The 25,945-nt window shown below is 43.0% G+C and overlaps 1 protein-coding gene across 1 annotated transcript in view; it reads right to left on the bottom strand.

The window, feature by feature from the left end:
- ERP29 (endoplasmic reticulum protein 29) overlaps positions 1-25,318 on the bottom strand; it is a 45,677-nt gene extending 20,359 nt beyond the window's left edge. The window contains exons 1-2 of the mRNA XM_040416055.1: positions 25,175-25,318; positions 9,050-9,188 (exon numbers count right to left, since the gene is read on the bottom strand). Coding sequence (XP_040271989.1) covers positions 9,050-9,188; positions 25,175-25,303 — 268 coding nt within the window. The 5' untranslated portion in view covers positions 25,304-25,318. The remainder of the gene's footprint in view (positions 1-9,049; positions 9,189-25,174) is intronic.
- Positions 25,319-25,945: the final 627 nt, after the last annotated feature.

A 25,945-nucleotide genomic window follows, 5' to 3' on the forward strand; every position in this document is an offset into this window, starting at 1 on the left:
CCCGCTGATCATAAAGTGTATATCCCAGCAATATACAATCACTTTCTGTCATGGGAATACCCCTTTAGGATCCCTAAATTAGCACTAGCATTTTTTGCGGGGTGTAAAAATACCACATGCTTGTGACATGGCTTGGTTGTTGTTGTTTTTTTGCCACCTGTGTTTTTTTGCATTTTTTGGTGGCTTTTTTTTGCACACAGTGGCACAGAATTATGAATCCTAAAGGTGTCGTAAGCGTAGACGTCCTGTCTAGACCTGCACCAGATTTATCATAGTGGCACAGGCTGGATAATAAATGTGGTGCAGGGATAGACACTTTTCTCGGACTCTACTAACAATTGGTTTGTTTACTTTGAAATTCTGGGGAAAATGTATCATCTTAGGCCTAGTTCACACGAACGTATGGCTTTTATAGTTTTTTGCGGTCCGTTTTTCACGGATCCGTTGTTCCGTTTTTGAGTTCCGTTGTGTTTCCGTTTCCTTTCCGTTTTTCCGTTCCGTTTTTCCGTAGGGCATATACAGAATACAGTAATTACATAGAAAAAATTGGGCTGGGCATAACATTTTCAATAGATGGTTCAGAAAAAACGGAACGGATACGGAAGACATACATTTCCGTATGTGTTCCGTTTTTTTTGCGGACCCTTTGACTTTAATGGAGCCACGGAACGTGATTTGCGGCCAAATATAGGACATGTTCTATCTTTAAACGGAACGGAAAAAACGGAAATAAGGAAACGAATTGCATACGGAACACATACGTTTTTTTTTGCGGAACCATTGAAATGAATGGTTCCGTATGCGGACCGTATACGGAACACAAAAAAACGGCCCGTACAGCCGCAAAAAAAACGTTTGTGTGAACTAGGCCTTAGGTCTTTCCCCCTTTCCAGTGAAGCTCTGAGGTCATCATTACCATTTACCGGATAATCCCTTAAGAGACCAGCTATGTATGGAGACCTTTTTAGCAGTGCTCCATGGTATAGTGACTTATTGGCAATGCTCCATGGGAAAAAAAATATATGCAGAGAGGCATATCGGAGAAAGAGAACAATCTCACTAGCGTCACCTTCTGGAAGTGGCTCCCATGAGTCAAAGTCCGACCTTTTAAACAAGTCTTGGGACAATGGAAAATAGCCAAGCCAAATATCCATAAGTAGACAGCTGTTTCGAGGTGCTTGCCTCTCATCAGTACACAGGAGGACTGCATGTGAGTTGCAGATAATCTAAACTAGATTACATCTAACACATGGCAACAAGTCTGTGCATGAAAGAATCCTGAAGTTCACATACATCAGTGGACATGATCTAGAAATAGGACCTATGCAAAACCCTCAAGCAACAAAGTAAAGCAACTGCAAACAAAAAAAAGCTGGTGAATGTTGAGGTTAGATTTTAGACTTGTATATTTTTAGTACAAGGAAGTAGATACACCTTTAGCAGAGACTCAGGTTCTCCACATTTGGCACACCATCATAGTAGCTTGGTCTGGATGACTCACATTAGATCTACAGTTATAAAACAACACAGGAACAATACTAATGGACTGTTTGTGGTAGTTTGCGAACACATAAAACTACATTAACTCCTTAAGGACACAGCCATATTTCACCTTAAGGACCAGGCCATTTTTTGCAAATCTGACCAGTATCACTTTAAGTGGTGATAACTTTAAAATGCTTTGACTTATCTAGGCCATTCTGAGATTGTTTTTTCGTCACATATTGTACTTCATGACACTGGTAAAAAATGAAGTAAAAAAAATCATCTTTTTAAAAATTGAAAATTTCCAAGTTTCAATTGCTCTACTTCTATAATACATAGTAATATCTACAAAAATAGTTATTACTTTACATTCCCCATATGTCTACTTCATGTTTGGATCATTTTGGGAATGACATTTTAGTTTTTGGGGACGTTACAAGGCTTAGAAGTTTAGAAGCAAATCTTGAAATTTTTCAGAAACCCAATTTTTAAGGACCAGTTCAGGTCTGAAGTCACTTTGTGAGGCTTACATAATAGAAACCACCCAAAAATAACCCCATTCTAAAAACTACACCCCTCAAGGTATTCAAAACTGATTTTACAAACGTTGTTAACCTTTTAGGTGTCCCACAAGAGTTAATGGCAAATGGAGATAAAATTTGAGAATTTCAATTTTTGGGCAAATTTTCTATTTTAATCAATTTTTTTCCAGTTACAAAGCAAGGGTTAACAGCCAAACAAAATGCTATATTTATTGCCCTGATTCTGTAGTTTGCAGAAACACCCCCATATGTGGCCCTAAACTACTGTACGGGCACACGGTAGGGCGTAGAGGGAAAGGTGCGCCATGTGGTTTTTGGAAGTCAGATTTTGCTGGACTGGTTTATTTACACTATGTCCCGTTTGAAGCCCCCCTGATGCACCCCTAAAGTAGAAACTCCATAAAAGTGACCCCATTTTGAAAACTACGGGATAAGGTGGCAGTTTTGTTAGGACTATTTTTAGGGTACATATGATTTTTGGTTTATCTATATTACATTTTTGTGAGGCAAGGTTACCAAAAATAGAAATTCTGAAATTTCATCTCCATTTGCCATAAACTGTTGAGGAACACCTAAAGGGTTAATAAAGTTTGCAAAATCAGTTTTGAATACCGTGAGGGGTGTAGTTTCTTAGATGGGGTTTCTACTCTAGGGGTGCATCAGGGGGGGCTTCAAATGGGACATGGTGCCCAAAAAAAAAGGCCACCAAAATCTGCCTTCCAGAAACCATACAGCGTTCCTTTCCTTCTGCACCCTGCCGTTTGGTCATACAGCAGCTTACGACCACATATGGGGTGTTTCTGTAAACTGCAGAATCAGGGTAATAAATATTAAGTTTGTTTGGCTGTTAACCCTTGCTTTGTTACTGGAAAAAAACTGATTAAAATGGAAAATTTGCCCAAAAATTGCTGTTTTGGCACCGTGATATGACTTTTTGATCACTTGCTATTACAATTTTTGCGATGTAAGGTGCACCGTTTTAATTTTATTTTTTTGACCGTGTTCATCTGAGGGGTTAGGTCATGGGGTATTTTTATAGAGCAGATTCTTACGGACGCGGCGATACCTAATATGTCTACTTTTTTTAAAATGTATTTATGTTTTACACTATATTATCTTTTTCTAAACAAAAAAACATTTTAGTATCTCCATAGTCTTAGGGTACTTTCACACTTGCGGCAGGACGGATCCGACATGCTGTTCACCATGTCGGATCCGTCCTGCGGCTATTTCGCCGTGCCCCCGGGCCGCCGCTCCGTCCCCATTGACTATAATGGGGACGGGGGCGGAGCTCCAGCTCAGCACAGCGGTGCACGGCGAAAGGCCGCCGGACTAAAATTACTGCATGTCAGGTTTTTTAGTCCGGCGGCTTTCGCCGGCTGCGCCGGAGCTCCGCCCCCTCCCCATTTCAGTCAATGGGGACGGAGCGGCGGCCCGGGGGCACGGCGAAATAGCCTCAGGACGGATCCGTCCTGCCGCAAGTGTGAAACTAGCCTTAGAGTCTTTTTTTTTTTTTGCCGATTATATTAGGTAGGGGCTCATTTTTTGCGGGATGAGAAGACGGTTTTATTGGCACTATTTTGGGGGGCATATGACTTTTTGATCGCTTGCTATTACAATTTTTGTGATGTAAGGTGCACCGTTTTTATTTTATTTTTTTGATCGTGTTCATCTGAGGGGTTAGGTCATGGGTATTTTTATAGAGCAGATATAGAGAATATTTGAAAAAAAAATGTTTGGGTTGTTTTAGTGTCTCAAGTCTGAGAACCATAGTTTTTTTTTTTTTATCCGATTGTCAGTGGCTAAATTGGGATATAAATTTAGTACTCCATGGAAGTGTGATGCTCCCTGAAGCAACCGTCAATGCAGAGGCCCGGATGATCGGGGCACGTGTCACACTGAGTAGTGGTGTCCTTCCGTATCCCCCTCCTGTGACACACTCTGCACTTTTTTGGGTCCGTCCCTTCTTTCCAGTATGGGGGACCACACCTGGAAAGTGTTGGCCAGGGACAATCCGGGCGCCTCCAGTTCCCGAGGTACTCCGGCCTGCTCTTTCCCTGTCAGAAAAGATCAGGGCCTTGATGACTGCCTCATAGAACTGAAGGAATGTCCCTGTGCTGCCAGCACTCTGGGACAGCACAAAAGAGTTGTACAAGGCAACCTATAGCAAGTAGACCGCAACTTTTTTGTACCACGCCCGGGTTTTGCGCATGGCGTTATATGGCTTGAGGACTTGATTAGAGAGATCAACTCCTCCCATATACCGATTGTAGTCAACAATACAATCGGGCTTGAGGACCGTTGCCGCGGTACCTCGCACAGGGACAGGGTGATGCCGCTACCGTGAATTGTGGACAGTACAAGGACATCCCTCTTGTCCTTATATCTGACCAGCAACAGGTTTTCACTGGTAAGGGCAAGGGTCACCCCCTGGGCATAGGTACCTTGAGGGGGTGGGTAGGGAGGCCGCGTTGATTTTTCCACACGGTCCCAACAAGCGGACGTGGATCTGGCGGTGAGGGACTGGAACAAGGGGATACTAGTATAAAAGTTATCCACGTACAGGTGGTAACCTTTATCTAGCAGTGAGTGCATAAGGTCCCACACAAGTTTCCCGCTAACACCCAGAGTGGGGGGACATTCTGGGGGTTGAATACGGGAATCTCGCCCCTCGTACACACGAAACTTGTAAGTGTACCCTGAGGTACTCTCACAAAGTTTGTACAGCTTCACGCCATACCTCGCCCGCTTTGAGGGAACATACTGGCGGAAAATGAGTCTCCCCTTGAAAGCAATGAGAGACTCATCAACAGCGACCTCCCTTCCAGGTACATAGGCCTGTACAAATTTGGCCCCAAAGTGATCGATGACTGGCCTGATTTTGTACAGGCGGTCATAGGCAGGATGGCTTCAAACCGGGTACGTGTCATGGCCGTACTGTTAAGTGGGGCCTGGTAGAGGACGTCCCCACTCCAGTAATGCCTGACACTAGGTGTGCATGTGTGTGGGAGCACGGGTGCCTAAACCTAACATTCAAAAAAAAAATTATATATATATATACATTATATATATATATATATATTATATACACACTGCTCAAAAAAATAAAGGGAACACAAAAATAACACATCCTAGATCTGAGTTAATTAAATATTCTTCTGAAATACTTTGTTCTTTACATAGTTGAATGTGCTGACAACAAAATCACACAAAAATTCAAAAATGGAAATCTAATTTTTCAACCCATGGAGGTCTGGATTTGGAGTCACACTCAAAATTAAAGTGGAAAAACACACTACAGGCTGATGCAACTTTGGTGTAATGTCCTTAAAACAAGTCAAAATGAGGCTCAGTAGTGTGTGTGGCCTCCACGTGCCTGTATGACCTCCCTACAACGCCTGTGCATGCTCCTGATGAGGTGGCGGACGGTCTCCTGAGGTATCTCCTCCCAGACCTGGACTAAAGCATCTGCCAACTCCTGGACAGTCTGTGGTGCAACATGACGTTGGTGGATAGAGCGAGACATGATGTCCCAGATGTGCTCAATTGGATTCAGATCTGGGGAACGGGCGGGCCAGTCCATAGCATCAATGCCTTCGTCTTGCAGGAACTGCTGACACACTCCAGCCACATGAGGTCTAGCATTGTCTTGCATTAGGAGGAACCCAGGGCCAACCGCACCAGCATATTGTCTCACAAGGGGTCTGAGGATCTCATCTCGGTGCCTAATGGCAGTCAGGCTACCTCTGGCGAGCACATGGAGGGCTGTGCGGCCCTCCAAAGAAATGCCACCCCACACCATTACTGACCCAATGACAAACCGGTCATGCTGGAGGATGTTGCAGGCAGCAGAACGTTCTCCACGGCGTCTCCAGACTCTGTCACGTCTGTCACATGTGCTCAGTGTGAACCTGCTTTCATCTGTGAAGAGCACAGGGCGCCAGTGGCGAATTTGCCAATCTTGGTGTTCTCTGGCAAATGCCAAACGTCCTGCACGGTGTTGGGCTGTAAGCACAACCCCCACCTGTGGACGTCGGGCCCTCATATCACCCTCATGGAGTCTGTTTCTGACCGTTTGAGCAGACACATGCACATTTGTGGCCTGCTGGAGGTCATTTTGCAGGGCTCTGGCAGTGCTCCTCCTGTTCCTCCTTGCACAATGGCGGAGGTAGCGGTCCTGCTGCTGGGTTGTTGCCCTCCTACGGCCTCCTCCACGTCTCCTGATGTACTGGCCTGTCTCCTGGTAGCGCCTCCATGCTCTGGACACTACGCTGACAGACACAGCAAACCTTCTTGCCACAGCTCGCATTGATGTGCCATCCTTGATAAGCTGCACTACCTGAGCCACTTGTGTGGGTTGTAGACTCCGTCTCATGCTACCACTAGAGTGAAAGCACCGCCAGCATTCAAAAGTGACCAAAACATCAGCCAGGAAGCATAGGAACTGAGAAGTGGTCAGTGGTGACCACCTGCAGAACCACTCCTTTATTGGGGGTGTCTTGCTAATTGCCTATAATTTCCACCTGTTGTCTATCCCATTTGCACAACAGCATGTGAAATTGATTGTCACTCAGTGTTGCTTCCTAAGTGGACAGTTTGATTTCACAGAAGTGTGATTGACTTGGAGTTACATTGTGTTGTTTAAGTGTTCCCTTTATTTTTTTGAGCAGTGTGTATATATATATATATATATATATAAAGGGCAAAAATGTGAAAAAAAAATATTCAAAATCGCTGATCAACAGTCCGAAGTTGATCAGCGGTGGGGTGTGCGATGCGCTAACAGTGGCCGGACACTAAGAGTGCCGCCCACCGTCAGCGTACGCACAAAAAAATAAAAATAAAAATGCTTGCGCCCCAAAAAAAGTTGTGGGGGGGGGCAGGGGAGTAAGCTGCAGCATCCCTGGGGGGTCTAGGGTCACACAGTTGCGCTGTGGACCCCAGACACCCGATTTAGGGTGATGCAACTAAAACTGGCTTTTTTTTTTTTTCCACTAACTTTCCCTTTATATCCCTGCCTATCCTAACCTTTCCCTAAATACCTGATTGCACAGATGGGGGTGCTGGGGCACAGATGGGGTGATCCCTGGACAGATGGAGGTGCTGGCTGGAGATCGCCGTGCAGCGCTCCTCTCTCCTCGGCTCCCCGGACACAAAAGGAGGAGGAGAGGAGCGCTGCAGTAATTTGAACTGCCCGCCCCTGCAGCCCACCAATCAGAGCCGACCCTGAGAGGTGATGTCACATCACCTCTCAGGATCGCAGGATGGTGATTGGTGGTGTATTATCACACCACCGATCACCATCCTGTTCCGGGTTATCGGGTCCACAGAGACTCGAATAACCCGGAAAACGCAGCAAACCGCAGGTCTGAATTGACTTGCGGTTTGCTGCGATCGCCTACACAATGATTTGAGCAGGCACCGGGTTCCGATCACCGCCCGCCGCTGATCGGAAATACATAGGACGTACAGGTACGCCCTGTGTCCTTAAGTACCGGCCTATGTCCGGAAGAGGTTAAAGGGGTTTTGTCATTTCACACAATGTCTGATTGGTGCGGGTCACACCTCTGGGACCCCTACCTACAAGGAGAATGGAGCAGGGAAATTAACGGAGGGCGCACTGCGCATGCGCAGCTGCCCCCCATTCATTTCTATGGGGCCACCGAAAATAGCCGAGCGCTGGCTCGGCTATTTCTGTCTGCTCTATAGAAATAAATAGGAGCAGGGGCCGCGCATGCGTGGTGCACTCCCATTCACTCCTATGGGAGCAGCGGGGAGTCCGGGGTCCTCCAGCCACAGCTCTCCCTGCTCCGTACTCGTTGTAGGTGCGACAATGGGGATATATGAATATAATATCCTAGCGATATGCCCCCATTGTATGTGATGGGAATACCCCTATAATGAGGAGATATATGAATATAATTTGTGCATGTTGCAAGCTAGGGTTTGGGTTTATGGCTTCGGGTTAAGGTCTCCTGATACGGCTGTTTTAGTAAATACTTGTATTCCCTATGACATCGCAATGATGGAGAACCTTTTCTTAGAATCCTGTATTGTGCCATTGCTCTGTGATTACTCCTGGAAAATTCTAAAAAATGTGCACCTCATCCACTTGCACGTGTAGCGGCAGTCACTCATCTCTTGATTAAAAAAAACTTGCCGAAGGACGAGCGTATGGTGACATTATGCTGAGCGCATGTCCTTCCGCAGGTCCTTTTCAATCAAGAGAGGAGCAACTTCCGCGGCGCGTACAAGTGGATGAGGTGGTAACCCCTAAAAAGCCGAATTGTTCTAGTGTTTTTAACGGCCGTTAGAGGGGTGCCCTCCTGTCTAAGTGGCCATTAAAAACAGTCCCATTGATTTCCTATTTTTTGACAGCCGCTATTCACTGGCCGTTAAAAAAACGGCCATGTGAATAGCACCATGGACTTTCATTGGTGCTTAAAATGGCTGTGTGATGGCCGCTACTTAAACAGCCGTCACATGGCTATTTCTAACTTTCATGTGCATGTAGCCTAATGGAAAGACTTGCACGTCTGCAGTGTTCTGGACCCGCTGCTGACAAATACTGTCCAAATACTGACCATGTGAATGTGGCTTTATAATATTAGTATTAGGCTACTTTCACATTAGCGTTTTTTGCGGATCCGTCATGGATCTGCAAAAACGCTTCTGTTACAATAATACAACCGCATGCATCCGTCATGAACGGATCCAGTTGTATTATGTCTTTCACCTTGAAAGTCAATGGGGGACGGATCAGTTTTCTATTGTGTCAGAGAAAACGGATCCGTCCCCATTGACTTACATTGTGTGTCAGGACGGATCCGTCTTGCTCCGCACCACATCGCGGACAGAAAAACGGAACGGAATGCATTCTGGTGCACTCCGTTTTGTTCAGTTCAGTTTTGTCCCCTGAAGCGTTTTCTTCCGCTATTGAGATCCTATGACGGTTCTCAATAGCGGAATTGAAAACGCTAGTGTGAAAGTAGCCTTAGCTGCATCAGCACCATTAGAGCTACCTGAGATCCCAACGTCAGCCACCAGAAGATCTTTACTGGAAGATGAACTTTCTGCTAACTGTTTGAACTCATCCTGCTTTTCTCCATATGGATACTGAGTGTCGAACTTTACCAACACAAACTTCATCTTTGGAATGACCTGCAACGAGAGATGAGATGCATCTTTATGGAGACTTGTTCTGCACCATTCAGAATTCTGTTGTTTTTTAACTAAACATTTGTGCTAGTCATTCTTTTTTCTACTTAGAACAAGTCATCATGTATCAAAGGTGATTTCCATCTCTCCAACCAAGTTTTGCTCCAATGCAAAAAAATTAAAAATCTACTTTGTAAGAAGTCTTTACTACATACAGTACATACCGTATGGGAATAAAAGGTTAAGGAACAAAAAGAAACCAATGTGGATAAACAGAACTGTAAAGAAAGCAATAAATGACAAAAAGAAAGCATATAAAACACTAAAACAGGAGGGTAGCACGGAAGCACTGAAAAACTATAAGGAAAAAAATAGAACATGTAAAAAACAAATAAAAGCGGCCAAACTAGAGACCGAGAGATTAATTGCCAAAGAGAGTAAAACTAACCCTAAAATGTTCTTCAATTATATAAATGTTAAAAAGTATAAATCTGAAGGTGTCGGCCCTTTAAAGAGTAATGAGGGGGGAGTCGCAGAGAGCGACGAGGAGAAAGCAAAGCTGTTAAATATTTTTTTCTCCAATGTATTCACTGAGGAAAATAAACTGTCAGATGAAATGCTGAATGTTGAAATAAATTCCCCATTAAAAGTGTCCTGTCTGACCCAGGAAGAAGTACAACAGCGACTTAAAAGGATTAAAATAGACAAATCGCCAGGATCGGATGGCATACACGCCCGTATCCTAAGGGAATTAAGTAATGTCATAGCCAGACCCTTATTTCTGATATTTGCGGACTCTATACTTTTGCGAAGTACAGTACCAAAAATTACATCATTATTTCATCATGTAACAAATCCCCCACTTATTTTATAACCACCCTCCCTCCACTCCCACCCCCACCCCTTTTCTTCCACGGAGCGGCCGTAGTACCAGCTGTTTCTGTTTAATATTTTAATTATTTGGTGTTATTTTTGATGTTATTTTTTCCACCTACCCCATATCCGCCGCCAAACTACTTTTTTTTTTCCAGTATAGGCAAGGTTATATTCATAAAGCATTACCCTGTCCATATATTCTATCCATTCCTGGAAATTGGGGTATTTTATGGAACCCCAATATTTAACTATTATTATTTTAGCCAAAGCAATACTTTTATACCCATGTAGAGAAAAAGGTTTCTGATCAGGCGCAAACACACAGGCTCCAATCCGTCTCTTATAGGTGAATCTTCTTTATTTGCATAAGATGTATAGAACTCTATACATCTTATGCAAATAAAGAAGATTCACCTATAAGAGACGGATTGGAGCCTGTGTGTTTGCGCCTGATCAGAAACCTTTTTCTCTACAAGCATCCTTTGGGGGATTGGGCCTCCGATCCCAAAGATACCTCTTCTGCGGCTGCATTCACGGATCCGGAAAGTCTCTCTTTTACTTACATACCTACAATAGAGTTGTGTCTATTATTGCACAATCCATAAAAGGTGAGCATCCTAACTTTTTAAACAATTAAGTTTGTACTGAACATACTACCCTATTGTGCGCCCCCCATACCCTTTCTTTTGTCTCCATGTTCCCCTCCTGACCGAGGGGTACTCTAGACTCGCCCGTGGTTACCAAGACTCTTTTATACCCAGGCATTCCCACAGCAGATGTTTATATTCACCTCTGTCTTTGTTACATTTGTAGCAGTTCTGTTTCCTATCTTTATAAAGATTGTGTAAAAAAGCCGGTGTATAATAGAGACGGTGTATAATTTTTAGGAGGATCCATGCGTGGGCAGGGGAGACTGTGGACCTTTTAATATTTTTATAAACAATATCCCATGTAATGGGTTCCACGTTCTGTAGGTCCCTTTCCCATTTACCTTCAGCTCTAAATATATCGGATTGGTGTATTCGTGTTTTAACTTAGCATATATTAAAGATACAGCGGAAGTGTTTGCCGTCATATCATAGCAAAAGTCTAAAAAGGAATACTGTACAATATCTAAATATTTCTTATTTTCAGTGTAGTGTATAGCGTGTCGTAATTGTGCGTAGCGAAATTTATCAGTAAGTGTTGCTGAAATATCCGGAAGGATTTCATTTAAGGGTTTAATCTGTCCCCTATCAAAAACTTGTGAAATTAAATGTATCCCCTGTTTTTCCCAGTATCTAACGTCACCCATTTGCTTAATTTGTGGTAAGTGTGTATTCCCCCACAGGGGAGTGTACTGAACTGCTTGGGATACTCCGACCATGCGTCGAACTTGTTGCCAGGTGTGCTCAAGCATTTTTCTAAAAGGGTTTATTATTGTTTTCTTCTCAGAGGGGCCTTTCTCAAGAATAGAGAAGACATCCTCTCTAGGTCCACAGTTCTCACTAAAAATAAGCCGTATGCATTTATTCTTTCGGTTCCTTACACACCATCTCAGCTGTGCAGCTAAGTAATATCCTTTTAGAAAGGGGGCGGAAATACCGCCCTCTTCTTTATAAAGGTACTGTATTTTAATTCTAACTCGTTTGCGCCCCCATATTAATTCATTAAAAAGACTCTCCAATTTATTAAAGAACTTATCTTCTATCGTTATTGGACTTGCATTGAGTACATATAGTAACATCGGTAATAGTGTCATTTTAATAAGCGCTATGCGATTAATTTGTGACAGAGGCAACCTTAACCATGTTCTGATTTTTCCCTTAACCTTGTCTATTATTGGGAGTATGTTCAATTTCTCATAGTGTTTCAACTCAGTCCCTATATGGATACCCAGATATAATAGCGATTCTGCTGGGGTCAGGACACTCACCCGATGGTTATAACCCGGTGGGACAGGGCGCCTCAATGGGAGAAATTTAGATTTTTCCCAATTTATCTCGTATCCAGAGAGGGATCCAAACTTGTCTATGATTTCCATAACCCTGGGTAGATTCCTATGACCCTCCCCCAAAAATAATAGAGCATCGTCCGCATAGAGACTTATTTTGTCGGCCTCTCCCTCACATCCGAAACCCTGTATCTCCCTATCTGCCCTAACTCTGCATGCCATTGGCTCCAAAAACAGCGAGAAAAGTAAAGGGGAGAGGGGGCATCCCTGACGTGTTCCTCTGGTCAGGGGAAAAGGGGGGAGTACTCCCCATTGACTCGGACCCTAGAGACCGGGTTTCGATAGAGAATCTGGACCCATCTAGTGAAGTATTCTCCCAACCTCACTCGTGACATCACTCCCCAGAGGAAGGACCACTCCACCCTGTCAAACGCCTTAGCGGCGTCTAAGGACAGGATGGAGCAGTCCTCCCCACTCCCCATCTGGATGTTCAGAAAGGCCCTTCTTATGTTATCCTGAATATTCCTTTTAGGGATAAACCCGGTTTGGTCCTCATGAACCACTTTATGTATAACCGCTTTCAATCTATTGGCCAACAGTTTTGCGAGGATTTTATAGTCTGTGTTTAACAGAGCGATGGGGCGGTACGATGCAACTGACAACGGGTCCTTCTCCTTTTTTAGGATGAGTGTGATGGTTGCTTCCATCCATGAGGGGGGTAGGGAACCCAATATCCATGATTGATTTAATACCTCCAACATTTGAGGGAGCATAGTCCCCTCATGTTTTCGATATATTTCGAATGGGAAGCCGTCCGACCCTGGGGACGTATTACCCTTGATGGTTTTTAACGTATTCTGTAGCTCACTCAATTGGATCGGTCTGTTCAGCCAATTTATATCTTGTTGGTCAAATTCAGGGATGTTAATATTTTCTAAATATTCATCTATTTTTCCTCCTGTTCTATAGGTCCAGCCTGATATAGCATAGAAAAATATCGGGTAAATTCCCCTAAGATGTTATCGGGGTCCCTTAAAATTTTCCCGCCTCTGTCCTAATTCCATTAATATTATTGCTACCCCTTTGATTTTTAACTATGGTGGATAATACTCTGCTTGGTTTACCGGATTCGCTAAAGGTCCTTAACCCCGAGAAGAACAGTTTATTCTGTGCTTTTTATATAAATATTGCTTATACTCCTCCCGTGCTTTTTTTAATTGATGTTGTTTTTCAGGGGTATTGGTCTGAACAATCTCACCCATTATCCGACCAATCGTATCTTCTTTTTCTTTTTGAGTTTGCGCAAAAAACCTCTTCTGTTTCCTAATTTGATATGAGTATAAACCGCGCAGATATGCCTTTAAGGAGTCCCAAACCATATGTATATGTGTTGAGTTGATATTATCACTCCAAAAGAGTTTAATTTCCTCGTCGATCTTATCCACTTCTTTTATTAATGTAATCCAATGGGGGTTGAGTTTAAAAGTTATATTTTTACTAAATTTATTATTGTTATCCAGTATTACGGTAACCGGAGATCAGAGATACCATGGCTTTCATAGTTCATTTTTTTTACCCTGTTGATAAGTCCCGGGCTGGCGAGGGCCAGATCAACTCGTGACATGGACCTATAGGTCTTACTAAAACATGAATATACCTGCTTGTTACCGTAAAGAGATCGCCATATATCCACCAATGCCATTTCTTTACCAATTCGGAACAATAACGTGTCAGCTGGTATTTTGTTCATAATTGGTGGTGGTGGATATCCTATCTAGTTTAATGTCCATGACCGAGTTGAAATCACCCATCACCAGCAGCGGGCACTCCTCTCGTGCCGAGATGTACTCCATCAGTCTACTTAACACATATGTTGAAAAAGGTGGTGGGATATAAATAAAAGCAATTATACTCCTTTGTCCCTGCCACTCACAGTGAAGAAAACATACCGACCCTCCTGATCGATTAGTTGTTCTATTGGTACGTAATTTACCTGTCTATGAACATACACGCTAATCCCGCGTGAATATATAGAGCACGAATGATATTCATGGGAGGCCCATCTCCTTCTGCCGAGCGCCGCCACTTTTTCCTCTGTTAAATGTGTCTCCAACAAAGCGACTATAGCTGGTAAATGTCTAGAGACCAAATCGAACACAGCACACCTCTTAATTTTATCCGCAAATCCGCGGACATTCCATGTCAAGATTCTAGACATTTTTATTTATTGTTTTAGTCCCTTTTTTTTTTTTTGGCTCCTAACTTTAGGACGGCGCCGGGCAAAGGCAGAGGGGCACCCCCACGAATCTCGACCGCTCCAGCAGGAAGAAAAGATACCCCCCCTCCCCCCCCCCCCCGTGCTGACCTGCGGATCGCGAAATGCGATTCATAGGCCTCTAACATTGAGCTATCCCCCCCCCTCCCAACACCGTCGACCCCCCCCAGCTCCCCCCTATATTGCTGCAGCTAGATTATTTAAGACCCTTTGAGTCCATCCAATCGGCCGCCGCGCTTGGATTAATAAAGAAGTGAACGGTGTCTCCATGAATCACCCGTAATTTCGCGGGGTACATCATGGAGTATTTTAATTGAGCCTGTATCAGTCTCTTCTTTACATTTTTATATTCTCTTCTTTTCTCCTGCGTGACTCTGGAAAAGTCCGGATATATCTCTATATTAGAGTCGTTGTACTTGACCGTCTGTATCTCTCGTTTCCACCTAAGAATATAGTCCCGATCTCTAGAAGAGACCATTTTAACTAACAAGGTCTGGGCATTGAGCCTGGTGGAGGTTTTCTTGTTGGAATGCGGTGTGCTCTCTCCACTATATATGATGAGGCTGCCTCTGCAGATGATACATTATCCAGAGCCATTTTTGAATAAATTCTGTTGGATCATTTCTTTCTACTCCTTCCGGGAAGCCCACCAATTTAAAATTGCCTCTCCTAGATCTGTCCTCCAGATCTGCCAATTTTTCCTTCAGCATCTTATTATCACTCTCCACTCTCTCCATCCTCCTCTTTATCTGATTGGTGTCTTTTTGCAGCTCAGAGGTGAGCGTTTCATATTCCTTAATGCGTTGTCTCATTTTATTTAGATCATCTCTTATTACTGAGATATCAGTCTGTACTGCTTCCACCGTGTTCGTTAAAGTGCTTAGTGCTTGATTAGTTATGTTGACCGCATCCAGTATCCCTGTTAACTTATGATCAATATTACATATCTGATTGTCCATTTCTGGTTCTTTACTTTCTCCTACTCTGTTTGATGGGTTTTCACCGTCCTCTATCTGCATTGGCTGCTTCTGATTACTTCTTGTCTTACTTAGTAGAGGTGAGGATTTAAGATATTTGTCCAACTGCGTAATATTACTCCGAGCTGTACCACCCTTTGGTGAGGAGCTGCCAACCGATTTTCTATTCTGTGGCTTGGGTGCCATACTGGATTTTTTTTTTTTTTTTTTTTTTTTTTTTTTTTTTCCCTTCCCCTTTTCCCCCTTGCACCCTCTTTTTCCCTCCTTTTCCTCTTTCCTCCTTCTCCCCTCTCCTCTCACTCCTATAGGTCTATCTTAGGCCGAGAGAGAGGGATACACAACTTTTTCCCCTGGTATATCAAGTTATTATTATTATTATTATCATACAGTATCATACAGTAGTAAAATACCAAAGAGCAGAAAGTCTTACGTTCCTTAATCTCCCGATGTTCCAAAGTTCCCAGATTCCCGGATCTTGGAAGGCTATTCAGGTAGAGATGGACCAGGTATTTTTGCGCCTTCCACCCACGTTAAATATCAGCAAGCGGAGAGATAAGCCTTGGTACTGCAGCCCCCCTAAAAAATAACATGGCGGCAGTTCCGGGCAGCATCTTTGGGTGAGGCGCAGCTGCTTTTATCCAGTATTGAAGGAAAGACTTCACGATAAGGAGTAACCCCCAGTGATTCTGGGCGAAAAGGGGGGGTGGGTTGTGCACTATGGTGTAGGTCGCACTGTTACACTGTTGCACTGTTATGAGAGCCGGTTGTGCACTGTAAGGAGTGGAGAGAGGGGGAGCACATCCATTTACAATGCTCAGCTCCAAGAGTGGGACAGGAAGAGGCAAAGATACAACTTCTGGAGAGGGCTCTATCCGCTCCTTCGGCACTGAAAACCTGCTCTTCCTGGAGCGCAGTACATACGTGCTGACAGCTTACTCACACGGCAGCTCATAGAAAATCTCAGGCAACGCTGCAGAGCTGGGACTGACACCGAGAGCGGTGGAGGGGCAAAGAGGCGGGTGAACAGGGGGGAGACACAGCTCCTGAGGGATTTCAAAGCCACACACTTGGCACTATTACCGCTGCTTGCCCCACCATGCTTCCTCCTGGGGCGCTGTGTACCCGGCGATTCATTCAGTCAGCGGCTCTTGGAGGACCGCGTGTATCGCTGCTGCAGGAGCCGGAGCTGGAGCCGGCGCTGGTGGCGGGGGGATCGCGGCACGTCCGAACTCACGTCATGCCGCCCTGCTCTCCCGCCACGATATGTTATAGGCCGGTAAGTTTAACATCTGCTGTGGGTAAACTGCTTGAAGGTTTTCTGAGAGATGCTATCTTAGAGCATCTTAACGGAAATAAGCAAATAACGCCATATCAGCATGGCTTCGTGAGGGATCGGTCATGTCAAACTAATTTAATCTGTTTCTATGAGGAGGTAAGTTCTAGACTTGACAGCGGCGAATCAATGGATGTCGTATATCTGGACTTCTCCAAAGCATTTGACACTGTACCACATAAAAGGTTAGTATATAAAATGAGAATGCTTGGACTGTGAGAAAACATCTGTATGTGGGTAAGTAACTGGCTCAATGATAGAAAACAGAGGGTGGTTATTAATGGTACACACTCAGATTGGGTCACTGTCACTAGCGGAGTACCTCAGGGGTCAGTATTGGGCCCTATTCTCTTCAATATATTTATTAATGATCTTGTAGAAGGCTTGCATAGTAAAGTATCAATTTTTGCAGATGACACTAAACTGTGTAAAGTAATTAACACTGAAGAGGACAGTATACTACTACAGATGGATCTGGATAGATTGCAGGCTTGGGCAGATAAGTGGCAGATGAGGTTTAACACTGACAAATGTAAAGTTATGCACATGGGAAGGAAGTAATGCAAGTCACCCGTACATACTAAATGGTAAAACACTGGGTAACACTGACATGGAAAAGGATCTAGAAATTTTAATAAACAGCAAACTAAGCTGCAAAAAACAGTGTCAGGCAGCTGCTGCCAAGGCCAATAAGATAATGGGTTGCATCAAAAGGGGCATAGATGCCCGTGATGAGAACATATTCCTACTACTTTACAAATCATTAGTCAGACAACACATGGAGTACTGTGTAAAGTTCTGGGCTCCAGTGAACAAGGCAGACATAGCAGAGCTAGAGAGGGTCCAGAGGAGGGCAACTAAAGTAATAACTGGAATGGGGCAACTACAGTACCCTGAAAGATTATCAAAATTAGGGTTATTCACGTTAGAAAAAAGACGACTGAGGGGAGATCTAATTACTATGTATAAATATATCAGGGGTCAGTACAGAGATCTATCCCATCATCTATTTATCCCCAGGACTGTGACTGTGACGAGGGGACATCCTCTGCGTCTGGAGGAAAGAAGGTTTGTACACAAACATAGAAAAGGGTTCTTTACGGTAAGAGCAGTGAGACTATGGAACTCTCTGCCTGAGGAGGTGGGGATGGTGAGTACAATAAAGGAATTCAAGAGGGGCCTGAATGTATTTCTGGAGTGTAATAATATTACAGGCTATAGCTACTAGAGAGGGGTCGTTGATCCAGGGAGTTATTCTGATTGCCTGATTGGAGTCGGGAAGGAATTTTTTATTCCCCTAAAGTGAGGAAAATTGGCTTCTACCTCACAGGGTTTTTTTGCCTTCCTCTGGATCAACTTGCAGGATAACAGGCCGAACTGGATGGACAAATGTCTTTTTTCGGCCTTATGTACTATGTTACTATGTTACAGTCACCCAGAGTGGAATTTTAAAAGACCGCCATTGTGCTCGCCTCTTTTGGGCCATCCGTGTTCCTAACAGATTTCAGATATAATTTACATCTTTCTAGTGTAAATTATAATAAATGTGGTGAACGTGCCACAATTGGTCAGCCCTAAGATGTTTTCACAAGTGGGGTGTGAGCCAAAATTTACAACTATTTTTTATGCCAGTAAACTGGTGTAAGGGAACTCCCCCTCCACTGGGTATTCCGATTCCAAAATCATTCTCCCATCCATCTCCCCCACGAAGAGGACAGTTTGAAGGTGTCAGTTCATAGTCTGTAACCATAAAGGGCTGTTCACTCGACGGTTTATGCCACAGGAATTTTAATGCGGATACCGCACCAAAATTCCGGCAGCAGTCATATGGTGTCTAACGCTCATTCTTATCACCGGGAGGCAGCTCTGCCATTCACGCAGCCAGCAATTTAAAACCGTGACAGTCCCTAGAAGGGACATGTCAGTCGGCAGGGACATCCAATGGAGCTGCATCCAAAGTGAACTACTGTAGCAAAAAACGCAGCAGTTTTGACAACATCCGAATCCGCACTGCGAACGTAGCAGCCTAAGGGTCTTTACACACATGAATTTGGTGCTAACGTTTTTACCAATAAAAAAAACACACCAGAATAAGCGTTTTTTTTTTTGTGGCATTTTTTGCATGTCTTACCACTAGCATTTTGTTCAAGGTATTTTTCCCTTCTAGAGAAATGCCTGGAAAAGAAACAAACAAAAAAGAAGACTAATAAAAAAAAGAAAACCCTAATAAAGAACAGCAATGCCTGTAACAAAAAACACTTGTGTGTTGCGCATTTACTATTTCCCAAAGACCTTCAGATGCAAAAAACAGAACTGTGCAGAAAACGCCACGAAAAACCTACGTGTGAAAGCACTCGCATACGCAATCCTGTTGGATCTCTTTAATGTAGCATTTAAAGGGTTTCTATCACCCCAATTTTTCGCTATTAAACAGACTGACATTATAGATGTGAAAATGTCACCTGAATTTAACTCTGCATTTCTTTTATTTAACCACCTCCCGTCCGCTATGCGCTTCCTGTTCCGGCCCGGCGGTCATGTGAGAGAAGTAGCTGTGAGGTCTTCCATAGACCTGGATCAGCCCTGCACTGAGGCTGTACAGCGCTGTATTGCACTGTACAGCCTCTCTGGGGGGAGTATTTCTCCTGTAACTGGGGCTACTATGTCAGCCCCAGTTACAGGAGAAATCAACAGTGAAAAAAATAAAAAAATGTGAAGTTAAATGTCCCCCAGAGGTCTTGTATGACCTTATGGGGACGAAAAGTGTAAAAAATAAAATAAAAATAAAAAAAAGGTTTCACATGTAAAAACAAAAAACCCCATGTAAGGAATTACATTTTTTTTTTTTTAAATAGAAAAAATAAAATAGACATATTTGGTATTGCCGCGTCTGTGACGGTCGGCTGTATAAATATATCACATGATCGACCCAGTCAGATAAACCCCATAAAAATTTTTTAAAAATGTGTCAAAAAAAGCAATTGACCAAGTGACCAAAATGCGTATGTCCCACAAAATGGTACAAATTAAACAGTCACCTCATTCCGCAAAAAAATGAGCCCCTACATAAGAAAATCGCTAAAAAAAAAAAAAAACTATAGCTCTCAGAACATGGAGACACTAAAACATAATTTTTTTGGTTTACAAAATGCTATTATTGTGTTAAAGTGAAATAAATAAAAAAAAGTATACATATTAGGCATCGCCGCGTCCGTAACAACCAGCTCTATAAAAAATAAAAAAAAGGTGTCAAAAAAAGCAATTTTTGGCACCTTACATCACAAAAAGTGCAACACCAAGTGATCAAAAAGGTGTATGTCCCACAAAATGGTACCAATAAAACCATCACCTCATCCTGCAAAAAATGAGCCCCTACATAAGAAAATCGCTCAAAAAATAAAATAACTATAGCTCTCAGAGCATGGACACATTAAAACATATTTGTTTTGTTTCAAAAATGATATTATTGTGTAAAACTTAAATAAAAAAGAAAAAGTATACATATTAGGTATCCCCACGTCCGTAGCGATCTGCTCTATAAAAAGGTCACTTGACCGAACCCCTCAGGTGAACGCTGTAAAAATAAATAAATAAAAACTGTGCTAAAACCTTGCCCATAAAGTGTTATAATGAATGATCAAAAAATCATATGCACCCAAAAATAGTACCAATAAAACTGGCACCTTATCCTCTAGTTTCCAAAATGGGGTCACTTCTTGGGAGTTTCTACTGTAAGGGTGCATCAGGGGGGTTACAAATGGGACATGGCATCTAAAAACCATGTGGCGCTCCTTTTCTTCTGCGCCCTGCCGTGTGCCCATACAGCAGTTTATGACCACATGTGGGGTGTTTCTGTAAACCGCAGAATCTGTGTAATAAATATTGAGTTTTGTTTGGCTGTTAAAGAAAAAATTAGATTAAAATGAAAAATCTGCAATAAAAAGTGAAATTTAAAAATGTGATCTCCATTTTCCTTTAATTCTTGTGGAACGCTTAAATGGTGAATAAAGTTTGTAAAATCAGTTTTAAGTAACTTGAGGGGTGTAGTTTCTACAATGGGGTCATTTTTGGCGGTATCCATTATGTAAGCCTCACAAAGTGACTTCAGATCTGAACAGGTCCCTAAGGGTACTTTCACACTTGCGGCAGGACGGATCCGACAGGCTGTTCACCCTGTCGGATCCGTCCTTCCGCTATTTCGCCGTGCCGCCGGACCGCTGCTCCGTCCCCATTGACTATAATGGGGACGGGGCGGAGCTCCGGCGCAGCACGGTAGTGCACGGCGAAAGGCCGCCGGACTAAAAGTCCTGCATGTCCGACTTTTTAGTCCGGCAGCCTCTCACCGCGAACTGCTGTACTGCGCGGGAGCTCCGCCCCCGTCCCCATTATAGTCAATGGGGACGGAGCGGCGGTCTGGCGACACGGCGAAATAGCGGAAGGACGGATCCGACAGGGTTAACAGCCTGTCGGATCCGTCCTGCCGCAAGTGTGAAAGTACCCTAAAAAGTGGGTTTTAGCAATTTTCTTAAAAATTTTAAAAATTGCTTCTAAACTTCTAAGCCTTCTAATGTTTGAAAAAAATAAAATGACATTTCCAAAATTATGCCAACATAAAGTAGACATATGGGGAATGATAAGTAATAAATATTTAATGAGGTATCACTTTCTGTTTTAAAAGCAGAGAAATCGAAATTTAGAAAATTGCTAATTTTTCTAAATTTCTGGTAAATTTGGGATTTTTTTTCATAAATAAAAGGTGAAACTCAAATTTATGACTCAAATTTATGACTAGCATGAAGTACAATGTATCACGAGAAAACAATCTCTGAATGACTTGGATAAGTAAAAGCGTTCCAAAGTTATTACCACATAAAGTGAGATATGTCAGATTTGCAAAATTAGGCCTGGTCAGGAAGGGGGCAAATGGCCTGGATGTGAAGTGGTTAAGTATGCCCCCGTTTTCGTGTAATTTTAACTTTTATTATATGCAAATGAGCCTCTAGGAGCAGCAGGGGCGTTGCACCTGCTCCTAGAGGCTCCGTTGGCCCACCTCATTTCCACGCCCTTCTGTCCTGATTGACAGAGCCAGGCCAGTGTTGGTTCTCATTCAAAATAACGGAATGCCGGATCCGTTCTTCCGGCCTGCGCATGCGTAGACCGCTAAAAATGTGAAAAAAAAATACAAGACAGATCCGTCTGTCCGCATGACAAGTGGAGAGACGGATCCGTTCTTGCAATGCATTTGTGAGACGGATCCGGATCCGTCTAACAAATGCTTTCAGTTACATCAAAATCGGCGGATCCGGCGGGCAGTTCAGACGATGGAACTGCCTGCCGGATCACACTGCCGCAAGTGTGAAAGTAGCCTAAGGCATCTCTATAGAAGGTGAAAAGTGCAAAAAAAAAAAACACAAACGCATGATTGAAACGTTACTATGGCAGTCTGGGCCTTCCTTTTGAAAGCTTGGAGGTCCATCCTAGGTAAGTTCCTATGGCAGGACTTAAATAGGAACACAGTGGGGGAGATTTATCAAAACTGGTGTAAAGGAAAACTCGCTTAGTTGCCCATAGCAACCAATCAGATTCCATCTTTCATTTTCCAAAGGCGCTCTGAAAAATTAAGGGTAGAATCTGATTGGTTGTCATGGGCAACTAAGCTTGTTTTCCTTTACACCAGTTTTGATAAATATCCCCCAGTGATTTTTCTATTGACTGTAATGGTAAACCATTGCAGTCTATGGTATAAGTGATCTAATGATCACATATTAAAGCCCTCTAGGGGGACTAAAGATAAATAAAGATTTAAAAAAAAAAAAATATATATATATATAAAAAAACACAAAAAGCATAAAAAATCCTCTAACTTACAGATAAATATAAACAAAAACATTAAGATCTTTAGTATCGCAGCATCCCAAATTATAAACATAAAATTCATACACACCCGATAAAAACTACAGATCGCCCTGTAAAAAAAAAAATGCGCCCTAATATAGTTCTGCAGACATAAATATAAAAAGGTTACGGATGTCTGAATATGGTACTGCAATGACATTTTTACAAGAAAAACTACGAAAATGTGGTATCACTATGATCGGATTGACATGCAGAATGCAGTTAGCATGTCAGTTTAACATGTCAGTTTTTACTGTTTAGGGAACACAGCAAAAGCAAAATCCATAAAACAATGGCAGAATTGTGAACGGAACGGAAAAGTTAAAGCTCCTGGAAGGCAGCGAGTAAAAAACAAGAATGGAAATGTCTGCATTAGGCTACATGCACACGACCGTTGTGTGTTTTGCGGATCCGCAAAACACGGATGGCGTCTGTGTGCGTTCTACAATTTGCGGAACGGCACAGACAGCCATTAATATAACTGCCTATTCTTGTCCGCAAAGCAACAGGTTTTTGCGGACCACGGAACGGAGCTACGGATGCGGACAGCACACGGAGTGCTGTCCGCATCTTTTTCTGCCCCACTGTAGTGAATGGGTCCGAACCCGAGCGGCAAAAACTGCGGCTTGGATGCGGACCCGAACAACATTTGTTTGCATGAGGCCTTAGGAAAAGATTAATGCGGTTTTTCTGAGATTTGTAACTGATGTCCTATCCTCTGGGTAGGTTATCAGTATCTGATCAATGGGGGGTCCAGCACCCTGGTCCCCCGCTGATCAGCTGTTTGAGAAGGCACCTGTGCTTGCAGTAGCGCCATGGGCTTTCTTTCACCTCACCAAGCACCTCTCCGTACATTGTATGCTTGGTATGACAGCTCTGCCCCAATCACATCAGCTTTGGGGCTGAGCTGTGCCTAGGCCACGTGACTGATTAACTCGACGTCACTGACCTAGGAAAGGCTGCGAGAATGCAGGGGCACCAGTGCCTTCTCAAACAGCGGATCAGCGGACCCCCACTGATCAGATTCTGATGACTTATCCTCTCTAGTTATCTATCTTTTTGTTTATTTCATCTCTCTCCTCATCTAGCAGGTCCTTTTTTCTTCTACACTTTACTTACAGTACACACTACCTTTCTGGCCACACGAAGCAAGCACCAAATAGAGGGTTTGCTTCAGTGATGCCCAATAAAGAGTAGGATGACGCTTTACAGAAAATAAGGAATGTTATCTTACATTCTCCGTTACCCGATTAGAATGGTATTCTGCTTGACACTGTAACAAATCAAACTGTAATGTACTTTCTTTAAACCGTTTGAAACAAAAAACTCAATAAAAACTATTGAAACAGAAAAAAAAAATACAGAGATTTGTCCCCTCTGTTCTTATCCCCCATTCAAAAGAGGAAATGTGTTGCAGACGTCTCACAAATGCCCTAATACTAAGCAGAACTTTCATTTAGAGTTTAATCCTTTTATTAATACAGTGCGTAGTCATGAAACGTATGCCAGTCCTTCCATTAATCCCAGCCCTGGGGCTAACAGAACCTTGTTATTGGGAACAAATAGCTGACATACCACATGTATCATAGGAACATCTGCGCGGCTATTGGCAGCGCTGTGAACGGGCTCTTCACATCCCGTCTTTGCTGTACGTTAGGCGGATACGTTTAGACATAAAGGATATCTGTCAGTAGATCTGTGACCTGTTACATGTGCGCTTGGCAGCTGAAGGCACCTGTGTTGGTCCCATGTTCATATGTGCCCGCATTGTGAGAAAAATGAAGTTTTAATATATGCAAATGAGCCTCTAGGAGCAACGGGGGCGTTGTCGTTACTCCTAGAGGATCTGCTCTGTCTCTCTGATCTCTGCAACTGCCGCACCCTCTGCACTTTGATTGACAGGACCAGGCAGTGAAAATGTCCTCACTGCTTGGCCAATCAAAGTGGAGAGGGTGCAGCAGTTACAGAGAGAAGAGCCTCTAGGAGTAATGGCAACGCCCCCGTTGCTCCTAGAGGCTCATTTGCATATATTAAAACTTTATTTTCCTCAGCAATGTGGACACATATGAACATGGGACCAACACAGATGCCTTCAGCTGCCAGGCGCACATGTAACAGGTCAGTCAGTGTCATAGGTACAAATTTGCTGACAGATGCCCTTTAAAAAAAAATCTATACTTTTATTTACATATACCTTTCACGGATATACATACGTTTCAATACGTTGTTTCTGATTTATTTTTTTACTAAAAGCGTATGTTTTTGTGAAAACTTTCTTTTTTTAAATAAAGATTTGAAGGCATCATTTGAAACAAATGGATACGTGTAACAGATGGAAATGTATTGTTTTATGCCTCCATCTGTAAAAACAAAACAAAAAATATACCTTTCTATACGTTTTTGTCTGCAGGACAGAAAAGCGCGGTAGGCTACACTATTCGTTCCTAAAAAAAAAAAAACTTAGAGACAAATGATGAACTAGGTTTGCCCAATTATAGTCTATGGGTCTGTCAAGTAATACGTTTCTATAGCTATCGGCTTGACGCACAGCAAAAATGAGATGTGGACAGTCCTCTATGTATGGGGGCTGCCTATTAACCCTCTGTGTGCCCTCCCATGATGATTCAGGTCAGAACTACAGATGGAATATTGCCATGAGACTCCAGGGGGTCAGCTCTCAGCCCTCCTCAGTGCCACTACCTTATAGAAGGTGATCTGGTCCAGAGACAGGGAGCCCTTGGTGTGCAGGGAGCAGCAGCACTGCAGGACGCAGGAGGCAGCCAGCAGCAGCACTGCACATGGGGCCGTCACTCTGCAGCCTCTCGCCATGGTTCTGGAAGGAGATCAAAGGCTGGAGACGAGCAGAGCATGGTCACGTGACGCCCACAACACTTCCGGTCTGGTACATGACAGGAGCCGTGTGATCAATCAGTGCAGCTGTGTCTTGTCTGTGTACTTCACATGTGACATGTCATCATGAACATCTGTCTATCTCTATATACATATGTCTATCATCTATCTATTTATTATCTTTTATCATCTATCATTTATTATATCTATCTCATATCTATCTATCATCTATCTACTTTCTCTATATACATATATCAATCTGTCATATCTGTCTATCTCTATATACATCTATCTATCTATATCTCATATCTATCTATCATTTATTATATCAAGCTATCTATTATCTATCATATCTATCTACTTTCTCTATATACATCTATCTCATATCTATCTATCTATCTATCTATCTATCTATCTATCTATCTATCTATCTATCTATCTATCTATCTATCTGTATATCAATCAATCAGTCATCTCATATCTATCTACTCTCTCTATATACATATATCAACCTGTTATATCTATCATCATTTATTATATCTATCCATCTATCTCTATGGATGTACAGTGATCCCTCAAGATACAATGGCCTCAGGATACAATATTTACAATATTCAATGG

The sequence above is a fragment of the Bufo bufo genome, chromosome 2 (genome assembly GCF_905171765.1).
Source record: "Bufo bufo chromosome 2, aBufBuf1.1, whole genome shotgun sequence".
Taxonomy (NCBI): Eukaryota; Metazoa; Chordata; class Amphibia; order Anura; family Bufonidae; genus Bufo; species Bufo bufo.